Source organism: Acipenser ruthenus, chromosome 11 (genome assembly GCF_902713425.1).
Source record: "Acipenser ruthenus chromosome 11, fAciRut3.2 maternal haplotype, whole genome shotgun sequence".
Classification (NCBI taxonomy): domain Eukaryota; kingdom Metazoa; phylum Chordata; class Actinopteri; order Acipenseriformes; family Acipenseridae; genus Acipenser; species Acipenser ruthenus.
The window spans coordinates 24,323,068-24,337,891 of NC_081199.1; the positions used below are offsets into that span (position 1 = coordinate 24,323,068).

Consider the following 14,824-nt stretch of genomic DNA (forward strand, 5'->3'; position numbering starts at 1 on the left):
AGCACTGCAAAAAAACTCTGGAAGGTAAGATGGACAATTGTTGCTCGGAATTTTATGTTATAAAATTTGTTAAAATTTTTTAAATTGTAAAAGTTTTTAATTTTAAAATGTTTTACAATTTCCAATGTTATTGAAAAAATATATCATATATGAAAAATGTTGCGAGAATCTCTTACACATTAGTCATGGGTGAAATAAATGTATTTTTGTAGGATGGTACAGAGGGGAAAAGAGAGCCATGAAGTTCGCTATCCCAAGAATTTTGCAGGAACCCACTGACCACTCAAGCAACTGCTACTTCTGCATGGTGGACCCTTCCAAACGTCGGACTGGCAGGAATGCACCTGCTATCACGTATCCGGACCTTCCTTCATCCATCGCCCCGGTGCCACACTGCCATGAGCTCCCCGTACCCACTCTTCCGGAGAGAGAGCAGCCGTCTTTAGAAGAGAGCAGCAAGTCAGAGAGCGAGGAAGACGTTGTAGATCCAGATGACAATTTCAGAGGTGGAGCTGAGGAGAGAAACCCATACTACCCCAGCCAAAAAGACTACTCACTTCTAAATCTTTTGTAGTCATTTTTGTATTACTTTAGTATAAATACATGTTAATTTGGATTCATTTATTGTTTTTTTCTGATTTTTGAACGAAAAGACACAAATTCGCCCATTTTCTCATTGGAAATAGGTAAATATCAAAATATCACTGTCCTGGTCACAAAAGCAAAGTTTGTGGGGAATAATAGCCATTTTCTATACTTTTGAGGCATAAGCAATTAGGAAATAACACTTACTACCCAGGAACAAAAATTGTGTTACATAGTGTTTTTAATCGTGTGGTAATGCCCGCTTTGTGCAGTTACATGCCCGAACCGAAGGCGAGAAGACTCTGAGGGCTCAAATGCTATTAGAATATGGATACATTAAACAAAATTTAAAAATGACATTTTTCATATAGTTTTATCCTGATTTTATGAAGAACAAATTTTTGTTGCTAAGCGTTTACCTCAGTATTCTATGAGTAATGCGGTTTTCTCAAAAAAACATCCGTGGTCTGTTCAGGCTCTTTGGTTTAATCCAAGCGGTGGACCCTAGGGCAGGCTACTTCCAGTTGCGGCGTAAATAACTATTTAATACAGTACTGTATTTAATTAAAATATTCTACTTACATGCAGCTGTTTGTACCCTGTTTTGTGAAGTGTTTGTTATCGCTAACTTTTTTTTAAAAATAGGATTTGAGTGCATTTTGTACAGCTAGCTAAATATCAGTATTTACTGTTACTTTTTAAAGCTACTTTTTAAACCTTTTAAAGCTTTTTAAAGCTACTTTATAAAATTATTATTATTTATTTCTTAGCAGACGCCCTTATCCAGGGCGACTTACAATTGTTACAAGTTTATTTTTACATACAATTATCCATTTATACAGTTGGGTTTTTACTGGAGCAATCTAGGTAAAGTACCTTGCTCAAGAGTACAGCAGCAGTGTCCCCACCTGGGATTGAACCAACGACCCTTCGGTCAAGAGTCCAGAGCCCTAACCACAACTCCACACTGCCCTACATGTGTTACTGGTAATCGTGTTGTTGTGTTCATAAAGTTTATTCAAAGTGCTGTCAGAGAACAGGTACCGTGTCTGTGTTGCTGTTGAAATAAAGTTATTCTGCATCCATTTGTTTTACAACTTCTGATTAAAACCATAGCTGCTGTGTTGTTGCTATTTCATGTATTATGCTATTATCACGTATTATGCATTTTTCACTGTATTTAATGTATTATCCTTTTTTTTTTACTGCATAGCATGGATTATGCATTTCTCTGTATTTAAATTATTATGGATTTTCGTGTTGTTACTGCATCCTATAAAGCGCTTTGTGATGGTGGTCCACTAAGAAAGGCACTATATAAAATAAAGATTGATTGCTTGAGTAGTTGCTATGGCCGCTGATTAACACTATTTTCGATTGAGTTTAAAAAAAATACTTTATTTGCTATTCTAATTTGTAATAGATACAGCAAGGACAGCTAGGAAGCAGACATTGACAGACTGCGCTCAGAGTGTGTGCACAGTAAGAACGGAGACGTTCTTCCATCAAGCAGGAAAAGGACAATAACATCAGAAGCGAATACATACTGGAGGTCTGCAGGATGGGGGGAGGCTACTTTTTTCTTCTGATACTTGAGTACTTTTAAGATATGATCCATTTGTACTTTTACTCAAGTAGTTTTCTAGAAGGATACTTTGACTTTTACTTAATTACATTTTTTTCCAAGTAACAGTACTTTTGTCCAAGTAACACGTTTTAATACTTTTTCCACACCTTTTGAAATCGCATTCCTGCCTTATGGGCAACAGGAAAGCCTAGACGAACAATCTGCTGTGAACTATCTGATCAAACAAGCAAACAATACACAGAATGAGTAATCTGATAGTATAGCAACTAGGGGTGTTAGATTTTGTTTAATTTCCTTAACATTTTAGCATTAAACATGTTAAAATATTGAAACTTTAACACAATGGAAATGTTGGCACCCACTCACATAACCCTAACAAGAAGCACTCCAATCGAACTATAAAATAAATGACTACAATATGAATGTGTATAAAACTGTGTATATGGACTAGCCTATGCATAAATACTGAATATTAAATAATCTTACACTGTATAGTTGCTATAAGCAATAAGGCCAATATCTATATTCCTCATTCATATTTTTGATAACATTTAACGGTTTAGACTAAATGCTCTAGTAACACCCCAAGTAGCAACCTATATCCAGCAGAACAGTATGTAGAAAAATTACACAAGAGGATTATATTCATAGTCGTATGCCATTCAGGAAATCCTACAGAATGCAACATGGTAGTTCGCCTTCAGGGGTGTAAAGAATTATGTGGTAAGACAAATCTGTGACAAGGCCTATGCGGTTTACAAGGATGGAGGGATTAGAGTCTGCAGGCAGCCACTGCAAGCCCTTTGCCTTGATTGGCTGATGCCAACAGCCCAAGCTGCTTGTGACTGAGAAATTATTTGGGCATGCTTTTATTGGCCTGGTCTGGGACCAGTTATTCATTTGTAGGTGTATGTTTTAACCTGTTTTGTAATTGCAGTAGTTTTGGTATACTGGCCATGTGTACAAGTAGATCAGGACTGGGTGGCTCATGAGCTATATATGGCTCATTAAGTTCCACAATATGGGTCTTTTGACATAGTGAAGGCTGTACAATCTGTAGTGTTTGATATAAGTGCAAAAACCAAATGATGGTACGATAAAATGTACTGTAACATTTTTAATAAGCATAACATGCTGAAGTAGTGTGTAGTCTAGTTAAACAATGTTGTTTTTTTCATTTGCTATAGCTCCTTGGTTATCGGTATGGCTCTTTTTAGATAATTAATTTTATTACACAAGTAATTAACTTTGTACAATAACATCATTCTGACTACCACTGTTTTACAATCACTCAATTCGTAAATGCACGTTTCTTGTAACTCAGGCTAGAGGAATATTTTTCATTTTCTTCATGGAAAAAAATAAAACGAAGTGCAATCAACAGCATGATGCATGTGTTAGTGAGCTAATAATAATAATAATAATAATAATAATAATAATAATAATAATAATAATAATAATAATAATTCAATCTGCGTAAAATACGTTAGGGCTCTGCACAAAATTGGTCCATTTTGTCAATTTATAGCAAAAGCAATCTAGAAAAAAAGCAATCTTTAAAAAAAAAAAAATTTTGTAAACAATGAGTCAGGTGCATGCTTCTTGACAGATATTTTTATGTTATTAATATTGAATAATTTATGTAAGCATGTAATGCATATTCAGTCATTAGGCACTGATATGCAATCGAGTATGTATGGAAATCACAACCAAAACTCCACTCAAATAATAATAATAATAATAATAATAATAATAATAATAATAATAATAATAATAATAATAATAATAATAATTGATAGATAGATAGATAGATAGACAGATAGATAGATAGATAGACAGATAGACACAATGCACCAATACGTAGCATATCACCTTAATTGTTTCTTTCTGTGCAGTTAAAAGCCCTACAAGCAGCTGGAAGATTGGTACATATTTAATGCCCTCTGCACTGGTAACCTAGTTTCGATCCATTATAACTCACCCAAGAGTTAACCCTAGGCTGTAGATATCTAGCAACCAGTTTCATTAAAAGCATTTTGACATTTGTATGAACAAAGAAAAAATGGACTATACCTTAACCTGGAGATCTGTTTACAACATGCATAGATTTCAATACATTTTCCACGCTTTCGCGTGGATGGCAAGAAACACAGTACACGATCCAATGCAACGCCTCCCCCGCTGCAATTGATGCATCACCTGCTTACAATTCCCCATGCATCACACACACACACACACACACACACACACACACACACACACACACACACACACACACACACACACACACATATCTTGTTGGTGATTGGGAAACTCATTTGTAATCTTAATAATTTTTCATCGCTCAGAGTAAGCAAAGGTGCCACAATGTCCATAGCCCAAGCAATAGGCTTTGGACCAAAAAACATGCCCATGCAAAGCAAATGCGACAGCGCCCGTCTTCCGTTCAAATCTCCACTCACGACACAGTAACAACTGCCCAAGTTAGCCTCTGTATGGACCGGCTGGATCGCCTACCTGTGCGTTTCGAGTATTGTCCCTGTGGAATGTGGCTGAGCGCTGGGTAGTCACAGAGAGCAGCTGCAGGGATGCTCCATAGTGTGGGCTCGCCACCTCCCAGCCTCTGCTCTATACTCTAGTGATCCTGGCGCTGGTCATGTGATTCTGAACATCACCCTCCTCAATTGATCCAGCGTTGAGTCACACAGTCTGTGAGACTGATGGGGTGGCTGGTGGTACATTGTGACGGGTAGCCAAGGAAGGAGTCGGAAAAAAAAGCCTGCGGAAATATCATTGATAGTGGTAATGGATGGTGGTGCAGGTGCGTGGCTAAGTATGTGAACTTGCCTCGCGCACTTAATGCATGCGTACCACAGGGATCCCCTGGGTCCTAAACCCTTCTATGTCCAGACGGGAATTGCAATAACCACACACCGGCCCTGACTTTTGCAGACATTAAAGGTTTGCTGACATAAGGGGTTTAACAGTAGAGTTTTGAGCAAAATACAGGAGAACATCTGTCCCGGGAGATGTCCGGGAGAAGTGCAATATTGATTGCTGTACTATTAACAACAAATACAACACTGGTGGTATAACATTCATCTATAATGACAAATACCATATTACCCTTATTTTAAAATGATGTAATTCCAAAATAATAATGTTTATTTTTTAAATGGGATTCGTAATTTCTACCTTATCGTGTCTTACCGATCAGTACAGTTCTTTTGGTCATCTTATTGAATTGTGCTGGATATTCAGTTCTGTTTGTAAAATTCTTCTTCACTGTCAAAAATCAAATCAGTTTAACAAAACTGACTGAGTTCTTCAGCTTGGGGTTTCATCTCTAATTATTTCTGATAGCGATTACATAGTTATTGAAACTCAAAGCTGCACATCGGGGATTACCTGGGGACCAGGCAAGGTATTGGAGAGGCCTTTTAGTTAGTAATGGACAAAATATAAAAAATGAACAGATTAAAAGCTAATGTATCTGTTTCTGTCTCTATATATGAAAATAAAGAGGCTAAAGTCAGTGGCTTCTCCTTTTTGTGCTTGCTGATGTAGACAGAGGGCTATTTATTTACTTGACATATTTTTCACCTCTGTACAGGAAGCCTGGTTTTGCATCTGACCACCACACAATTTTGCATAATTTGACGCAACTGTTCCCTAATAAAAGTTTAGCACGGTAATTTTGCACAGTAATTTTGCAGTTTTTACCTTAGTTCTAATATGCATTTACCACAGTTTGTAATGTTGTTTAATTTTCTTTACCATACCTCTCAGTGCTTTGCAATGCTTAGCTATGCTTTCTTGTGCTTTAACTATTCCTTATTAAATCTTGGCTATGCTTTTACTATGGTACATGTTTATAAGGAGGTAACTTCTTTTTTAAGTGTGCTTGCAGAGCCTTTATAAAAGTAAATACACAACTGTTCATGGGGCTGACATTAATATAAAGACAATTTGGGTGAGCTAGCCTACATGACATATATCTATGGCAGGCAACTAGAACTGCAGAGCAGCGCCTGGAGCTTAGCACAGACTTCACAGTATCTGAGAAATGTCTATGAGAACACCTGATCATTATTTCAAACAAGTAAAGAAACAGAACATCTTCAATGAAATGGGAGCAGTGATATAGTTGCCAGGTTACAGTAAAAACTCAAAAAAGCCATTGGTCAATTAATCCAGCTCAGAAATAAGCTAACTCAAACAGATATGTTTTTACATTTGACTAAAAAGATTATACTGTGCCAGTGTTCCTGATATCGCTTGGGACGGAGTTCCACAGGCAGGGAGTAGAACAACTAAAGGCCCTCGCCCCTCCTGATTTTAGACGACTTCCAGTATCTACCAAAAGTTCAGCATTCACTGATCTCAAGGTGTGACTAGGAGCATAATGAACCAACAGTTCCTGTAAATATAAAGGCCCAAAACCATGAAGGGCCTTATAAGTAGTAAGCAGAAATAATAAACTTGGTTATCACATTCCTTTGAAAAAATGTTTTGTGAAGGGATTCCATTCCAAGAAATGGTTGTTCTGAAGTATTGTGCAGTATTGTGCAGTATTGTGCAGTATTTGACCTCTTAGCTGCAGAACATTGATACTCAACTATTTGTTTTAAAAAAAACATGATATCTGGTACAACAGTAAGTTAAAGAAGATTGTTTGCCAGCCATCCTTTCAAATAGTGCTGCACTTCCTTGGTCATTTCACCGGGAGGGTGGATTTGTCCCCACTCCTTTAATGGCTTCTTTCGTTATATTAACCAACCAGCTGTATTGATTGACAGGCCAGTAACATTATTATTATTTATTTCTTAGCAAACGCCCTTATCCAGGGCGACTTACAATTGTTACAAGATATCACATTATTTTTATACAACTACCCATTTATACAGTTGGGTTTTTACTGGAGCAATCTAGGTAAAGTACCTTGCTCAAGGGTACAGCAGCAGTGTCCCCCACCTGGTATTGAACCCACGACCCTCCAGTCAAGAGTCCAGGGCCCAAACCACTACTCCACACTGCATGCTTTGACCCAGAAGACATTGCTAAGGTGAGATGACCTAGAAAGATCTGGTGTATAGATTTTCAATACCTGGGCTCAGCCCTCAGTCACTACCTTCCATATAATATAAAGAAATGTAACAGAACTTTACTGCAGTGGTCCATTGTAAGAGGACCCCTGTTGGCCAGTAGTTGTTATGACATTTAAGTTTGCAATTTGATGTAAAGCCCCTTCTTTTTGGCACTGTAGGTCTCTATTATAAATTATTTATATTTGTCAATGTATTGTTTTTTAATCCTGAATAAAGACACAAGCTAAACTAAATTTAACAGATTAGCCAAAGCATGGCTTCACACATTTTTAAGTGTATTAATTAGAATGTTCTCAGAAGATGCTAGACGAAGAATTTTCAAACCCTGCTGCTTAAACTCTTTTTCAGTTTCTGATAGAAAAGGGCTTGTTTAACAGGTGACTTTAAAAAGATTCTGGAATAATATTAGTTACAATTACAGGGCACATATTATTACACAGTCCTATAAATATATTCAGTTGACTTTGCACCAATATGCCTGTTTTGCTGTGGAACTCAAATTCAGTACTAGTTATAGTGTGGGCATTAAAGTGATGATACATAGCTCTTACAGGCTGTGTACTTCCATTCGCTATACAAGTCTTAGCTGTACAGTTTTGAAAGAAACACATGTTATAGTAAACTTGTATTTCAATTTTAAAACATATTTTTTTTTAGTTCTACACTTGGTTAAAAGAATCTCTGTTTGCAAGCCATGCCTTAAGAGTGCTTGGTCATTTCATCTGAATAGTGACATCATCCCCATCCCTTCAATGGCTTCTTTCCTGTAATTAATCAACCAGCTACTTCTGCTATTGACTGACATGCTTTCAGTGAGTAACATGCTTTGACACAGAAGACACTGCATGTACAAACAGGTAACCTGAGAATATGGCACAGGAACTGAAAGCTTCCATTAACCTTGTGTCATACCAGATATCATGTTTTAACATGAAAATACATGTGCTATGACATGTGTTTCATTCACAAATGCACATTTGAGACCTATTTAACGCAAAACAGGTCATTATTTTGTTAACTACAATTATTAAGTTAATACAATTGCTTTTCAACGTGTACAGCCTAGTATACAAAAAAAAAGTTTGATAGAGACACATTTAAAAGACACAGTGCTTTAGGACCACAACCATTTTAGACATCATAATAAGATAAGGGGTCAAAAAATAAAAAGGACACATCGAGCATACTTGGAGACAACCAATTCCCTCGCTATTATAAAACTCTTCAATGAGTCCTGTGGTTAAGAAGCCACCTGTATCCAGTCTCTTTGCAATACATCACAATCCTTGCACAGGCATATAACCAAGCAATTAACTAAGCATGTGAAGTTGCCAACCCAGCATAGCAAATCACTCACGTGATTGCATTGTCAAATCCAATTAAGGCCTTAAGATATGAGCTTTACTAATGTCTCAAGGTCAGGCAAAGTGCTTGCAGGTCACTGTATACATTATCTATTGACATTTCCATGATGTTTCAAGAAGACTTTTTAATCAAATTTGGATTTGTTTTTATAAGAAATGTGTTGTCAACCACTCCTAACATTTGGGGTGGAGTGTATTATAGAGTTTTAAACAGGGTTTTCACAAGGCTCCTATAGGACTTTATAAAACACGATTTTGTATTGTCCTGTTATCAGTTTATCACAGAAAATGTGCGACTCGGTAATATAGTGGACTGCCAACAGAATGCTAAACTCACATTCACATGTCAAATTGACACCAATTAATTATATTGTATTGTAAAATTGAGCCGATAGTGAGCAAATGCGATTGGCATTACATCCAATGAAGTTGTAGGTCGTTTTTCATACGTTGGCCCATAACTATAGAACATGCATTATCGATACCGGCAGCACATCAGCAATAACTGTCCATCAATGTACGTTTTCGTTTCAACGTACTGTAGCGATCTCTGTACAACCCTCCCCACTCTCCCACGAGTACTCTACAGTATTCTCCGCGCCACGAGAGGGAGCTGGTGAACGGTATTAAAAAAAACAACAAAAAAAACAACAACCTGCTACTTCCTTTTTCGTTGTGTTATGCCTGTCTTACACGAAAATACCACCTGCAGATACAGTACAACTAGCCCCAACCACAATAGGTAACTTAAATGATTGTTACCTTCATAACCGTGAACTTACTGACACGGTGACACAAACTAAGCTCAGTATGGCAAAAAGGTCATTTTGCCAATGACTAATGTTTCAGGAAGTGATGTTCAGGGATCATGTGATGTTTCAAAATGCAACACTATTTTAAGGAGATGGACTATAAAATAAATTAGCTGAGGTCAATGCAGAAGTTAGTAATGGTTAATGCAGGAATATTGTTTGGATTCTGGGGAATATAACTATTATATTAACGAGGTAAGGTGATAGTATTTGTTGTTGATAAGGTGCAATTTGTAACGGAACCGTGCAATTTAATTTATTGATACAAACAAAACTGTGGCAATGCATGCAAATTAAAATAGGGTGATAGTTTTCAAAACAGTTAAGTTACGAAAAACATGACATTTATTTAAATAAATATGCAATGATTGTGTTATTGTGCTATACCAAAAGATACTGCACGGGCGATGCGATAGTTGTTTTCACTTGGTGGAGGAAGTATACAAGAGGCTATCATTTTTTGTTTTGTTTTGTTTGTCTGAATTGTATAGTTTCCCTTTTACTAAGTACGTTGCTCCGGTTACATGAAGTACACAGATTTGTCTACATTCTGCATTTAGCTGTTGCGATGTTGAGAAATTGTGTGCCTCCAAATTAGACCACTTGAGAGGTGAATGATATACTAACCATAACATAAAACATTATGGTGTCGTCTATCACCTCAATGACCCGTGTTGCTTCCCGTTTAAAATAAATCACACGGCAAGCTGACCAAATGTGACTTTATTATCATCATCATCATCTAAGGGTAATACCTGATAAATGACCCACACGTACTTGATAGGCGTTATGTCATTATTACCAACTTTGCGTTATTAGTGCCCCAACCTTAGTTCTAAGCAAATACATTGACCTACCTCTTATTAACTTTACAAATATTAACATTATTACTTGTCATTTTAGTGTTATGAGAATCGTTTTGGATCTTAGCATTTTTTTAAACTAATTCAGAATATGCAAATACTGCTTCATCCTGGCACCTGTGCAGAACTGTAACTTTAGTCACAAGGGCTGAATGCAAGCTAGTGAGTCTGAACTACAGAACAGGAAATGACAAGGAACCAGCTGCAACTTAATCTGTAGGGTTGTTTTTTTATTTTTTTATTTAACAGGGACAATGTACAGTTTCTAACATTCATGACAAGTCACAAGATGTATTGTACCCAGACTTAGCTATAAGCTAATTTACATTGGGAGTCCCTGGGCTCATAAGAAATCAAAAACTATATATATATTTTACACAAACAGCACATTACAATAAATACAACAAGATTAATAGTTCATGTAAACCAAAATCCCATATACTGTATTATACCAATACTTTTGTCAGCCTAATAAATAGAACTAAAATTAATTCCCTTAATAAATACCCACCCAACCCTTATAATATATTAAAATAGTTATCTTAGAGATATTAAAACTAATAATTTAATTACAATGCATACTATATTACAAAGCTATAAACATTACCATTGTATTTAAAATAAAAATTCATAGCTATAGTTGATGATCACAGACTTGTCTTTGTTTTAACCAAATCTTTAATTTAGTTGTAAGACTGTTATAGTAATAAGAACCTTTATCATCTGGTAGTAAATTCCAAAACATGGTACCCTTAATTGAGAGAACTGTCTGTTTTAAAGTAGTTGCCCATCCCAAATTAAAGTATGAAAAACAAAAACATTATTTTCAATACAACAAAAAAGGTGATGGGGAGTGGACAAAAGTTGAATTAGTTACACTCATTTATCTGTTCTTAATAGTTAAAAAAAAAAAAAAAACCTCACTGTAATGTAATAATCACTGTTTATTACAGTAAGTTACTGCCTGTACCTACAAGATTTAACCACTGTAATTCAGCACTCATTTTCTATGTGCTTCTGAACCTTTACCCTTGAATCAGATTAAACCCCCAACTCCACGACTAAAGCAGAATTTATTGGGAATTTATTTCTTAAATAGGTAGCTTGCATTCAACTAGATTCCTCTTATGTTTTTGTCAGATGGATTAAGGCATGATTTTATAGACAGTTCTGCTGACTGCAGTAGTTCAGTTACCATCCCACTGCTGAGTTTTGACCTGCCACTGCTTTGGTAAGATCTATGCCAAAAACTCTTAATGATCTTCTTTAAATATTAAAATCAATCTCATTTGTTCACATGCCTGCTGCTTGCGCAGCCCTTCAGAGCAATTATGGTTGGCAACTTCATAGCACTGAAATTACTTCTAATCAATGTCTGAGCTAGTTTGCTGGCTGTAAAAAAATAAAAAAAATAAATAAATAAATAAATATAGCATTAGAGTCAGAAGTTAGTCCCAATGGTAAACATCCACATTGCTCTAATGGCTACTATGTGAAAGCATTCAAATAATGGTACAGTTCAGGGCTGTATGACAAATCAAACCCCAGTGACTCAAATAGCTCAGCAATATGATTCATTATGGTTTATTTTAATATCCCAACATTGTTAATGCTTTTGAAAAGACTGCAAGGAATTTTTTTCCATTTTCAACAGCGGTACAGTAGATACACATGCAAGCTCTGCATATAATCTGTAGTTAAAGGATAAGCCTTACCAGGCACAGTAAGAATTTCAGCAATGTCCAGATTGCATTATCATTGCAACAGGATTCATGGAAATTAAAAATGATACAGAACACTATGTTCTGCATTCAACTGATAACATGTTACTGTACTAATGTGCCAGGTAGTGCAACATTATATCAATGCAAAAATACAATGCACAGTACCTTATGATCTTGTGACACAAATTCCAGTTTCTAGTGGTTTCATGAAAAATGTAAAATCTCCTTTGCTCCATTTTTTTGTTTTTTTTGTTTTACATTCTGTATGACCTGTCATGCATTTCAGACATGCATTTTCCTTTACATTTGCATGCCTTATTTTTAGGTAGTCTGTTACTATTTCAAACAGGAATTGAATACCAGAAAGTAGGTCATGCAAATTGATCAATTTAACCTTGTAAGGTACCGCTTGTAATTTTTTGAAAAACATTTTATGTCATGTATTTTCATTAAAAAAAATTACAAATACTATAGTTAAGAAAGCTGTTTTCACTGCTAGAATGCAATTAAAATTAATGCCTTCTTTCCTGTCATTAATCAATTTCAATGTCTGCCCCAAATGTCTGCTTTGACTATGCTGGAATGAAATGAACACTACCATGCAAATTGAGATATTTAGCCTAGTATGGTATGTATTTTTAAAAATTAAAATACATGTTGGTGTAACGGTTATTCTTTCAAAACTGTCCCTAAAACCTGCAGTACGTACCAAATTGAAATAAACAAAAGGACAGCTTTAATGGAATTATTTCACATAACCCCTTTAACCCTGAAAACAAAGATCATTTTTTTACAATTGTTATGAGATTAAAATTAAAACTGGACAAGGACATTACAGTAATGGTGTTTTGTCTTTCTTTTTGTGTTTGAATTCTGCTTTGCTGGTTCCAGTATCTCTTTGTGTATCTGTGTTTCAGAAGATGTCAACGCCCCCTAGTGGCAGACTATCACTGGTGCAGGGTCTGGCCAGTCTACTGCGAAACTGTGGTAGGCTTTTAATCTACGTTTTTCTTTCTGACATTTGCTCTCTTTTCTTGATTGCCTGTTTTGCTCCAAAAAAGATTACTTCTATTAAATTCACCACCCTAAAATTCTTTCATATAAGTTTCATCAGTCAGGTAGTCACCCAGGCTGGGGGAGAACCCCAGTAGGATGAAGTTAAAAGACAGCTGTATTAAAATCTGCTCACATTATGCTTTTTATATTTATAGTATAACTGATAAGGTGTTTATTATACTCTATTGCTATGGGGATTTACTAAACTGAAGCTGTCTGTCCTTACGTATGCATGTGTCACTTGTAAAGCCTCAAAGACATTAGAATGCCACCCATTCAATTGTGAAGTTATTTGGAGTATTAACATTATATGGATAATTGCTTGTCCCATTGTAAATCTTGCTTAGGGCATTCTGTAGCACACGTCAATGGCAGTATCAGAATCGGGATATAAGGAGATGGCTGTCCATTTGTCTGTCTATGTGTTTGTCTCACTTAAATTGTCCATATGCATACTATGGAAGTAGGTTATGGTGATTTACTTTTTCATGCTAAAATGATATTTACATTTGTTATGAGGGATGTTTATGTTTGAATTTGGTACAATTACAAGATTTAATCACCAGGTGGGGCAAAGGTACAGGAAACAAATTCAATAGAATTGTATTTATTCTTTAAACTTTATGCATTGGGTATACAATCGTTACTACTGAGACCTGACCGAGAGAGAGACAAAATCTTAAAATACAGAACAACTCGCACATTCAGAAGTTAAAACAATTGCATAAAATCTTGGTCAACTCTCTTCTTACTGGTGAATAATTCCAGTGCACATGGAGCACATTCTGAGGTGTATCCTCCATTTGGTGTTAATGATACATTAGCCGCATGTGATTGAGAACATGGTGCCTGTGTGTCCTGTGCATGCAGTAGAAGAGTTGTGAGAGCTCAGTTTTTTTTCCATGTGAGGGACGACCAAGACAAATAATGTTATATGTTGTCAGTGTTTGCTTAGTGATTAGTGTTATGGGGATTAGTGTTGTAAATCGAACCCTGACATTGAAATCGATTATCGTGCAAATTCTAACAACGATTACTGATCATTATCGAGTTAAAATGCTTTAAAAAATAAATAAATAAATTCCCTCACAGTAACAGTTTAAAGGAACAGTAAGTCCTCTTTTTATAGAGCATGGTATAAACAAATCCCAATGTTTTAATGTTTTATAAATACATTGGCATTTAAATATAGTACTCTCCAATTTTCATATTCCTGCCATCACTAGCCTTTGCCTTGTTTTGTGCAAAATCTGACAAATTTGCAGTGTAAACAGAACGGTAAATTATGGAACACTTGATTTGACATAACATAACTCTTTAATACTTGTGTATAAACAAAAAAACATAAAAAAATAAATGCTCAAGGGAAAATAGTATTAGGGTCACCATAATTTGGTAAGAAAGCCCAGTAGAATAAAAATGGAACAGGGATGAAAATGGAACTCTAGCCACAGTGCAGAGGCTGCGCTGAGGCCTGTGTTTCTCCCTGTAGGAGACACAGTTTTGGAGGGCACCAGCACCCTGACACTCCAAGCTGCTGGCCTCCAGCACCTCACCCACCTGTTTGAGCAGCACCTCCTGTCACGGAAACACCAGCATGGGTTCCTGGCTCTGCCTTCCCACCCGGCCGACACAGCCTCCATGCTGCAGGTGCAGTTCCTTTTCGACATGCTGCAGAAGACCATCTCCCTCAAGGTACTCAGCAGGGTAACACAATGTCCAAA

At 36.2% G+C, this 14,824-nt stretch overlaps 2 protein-coding genes across 6 annotated transcripts in view; one reads left to right on the forward strand and one right to left on the reverse strand.

Moving 5' to 3' along the window:
* LOC117426641 (anion exchange protein 3-like) overlaps window positions 1-4,997 on the reverse strand; it is an 80,545-nt gene extending 75,548 nt beyond the window's left edge. The window contains exon 1 of one of the 2 annotated variants that reach the window (XM_034044452.3): window positions 4,691-4,997. The gene's annotated coding sequence lies outside the window, so the exon portion shown is untranslated. The remainder of the gene's footprint in view (window positions 1-4,690) is intronic. The other variant, XM_059033476.1, reaches the window with a different exon arrangement.
* Window positions 4,998-9,333: 4,336 nt separating this feature from the next.
* The window catches only part of LOC117426183 (serine/threonine-protein kinase 11-interacting protein-like), a 61,043-nt gene continuing 55,552 nt past the window's right edge, over window positions 9,334-14,824 (forward strand). For 2 of the 4 annotated variants that reach the window (XR_009330541.1, XM_034043557.3), the window contains exons 1-3: window positions 9,439-9,652; window positions 12,962-13,031; window positions 14,593-14,795. Coding sequence is in view for 3 of the 4 variants with exons in the window: in XM_034043557.3 (XP_033899448.3) it covers window positions 9,602-9,652; window positions 12,962-13,031; window positions 14,593-14,795 (324 nt within the window). In the remaining variant the exon portion in view is untranslated. Of the gene's footprint in view, window positions 9,388-9,438; window positions 9,653-12,935; window positions 13,032-14,592; window positions 14,796-14,824 lie in introns of those variants that run through there. The other 2 variants (XM_034043558.3, XM_034043559.3) reach the window with 2 other exon arrangements.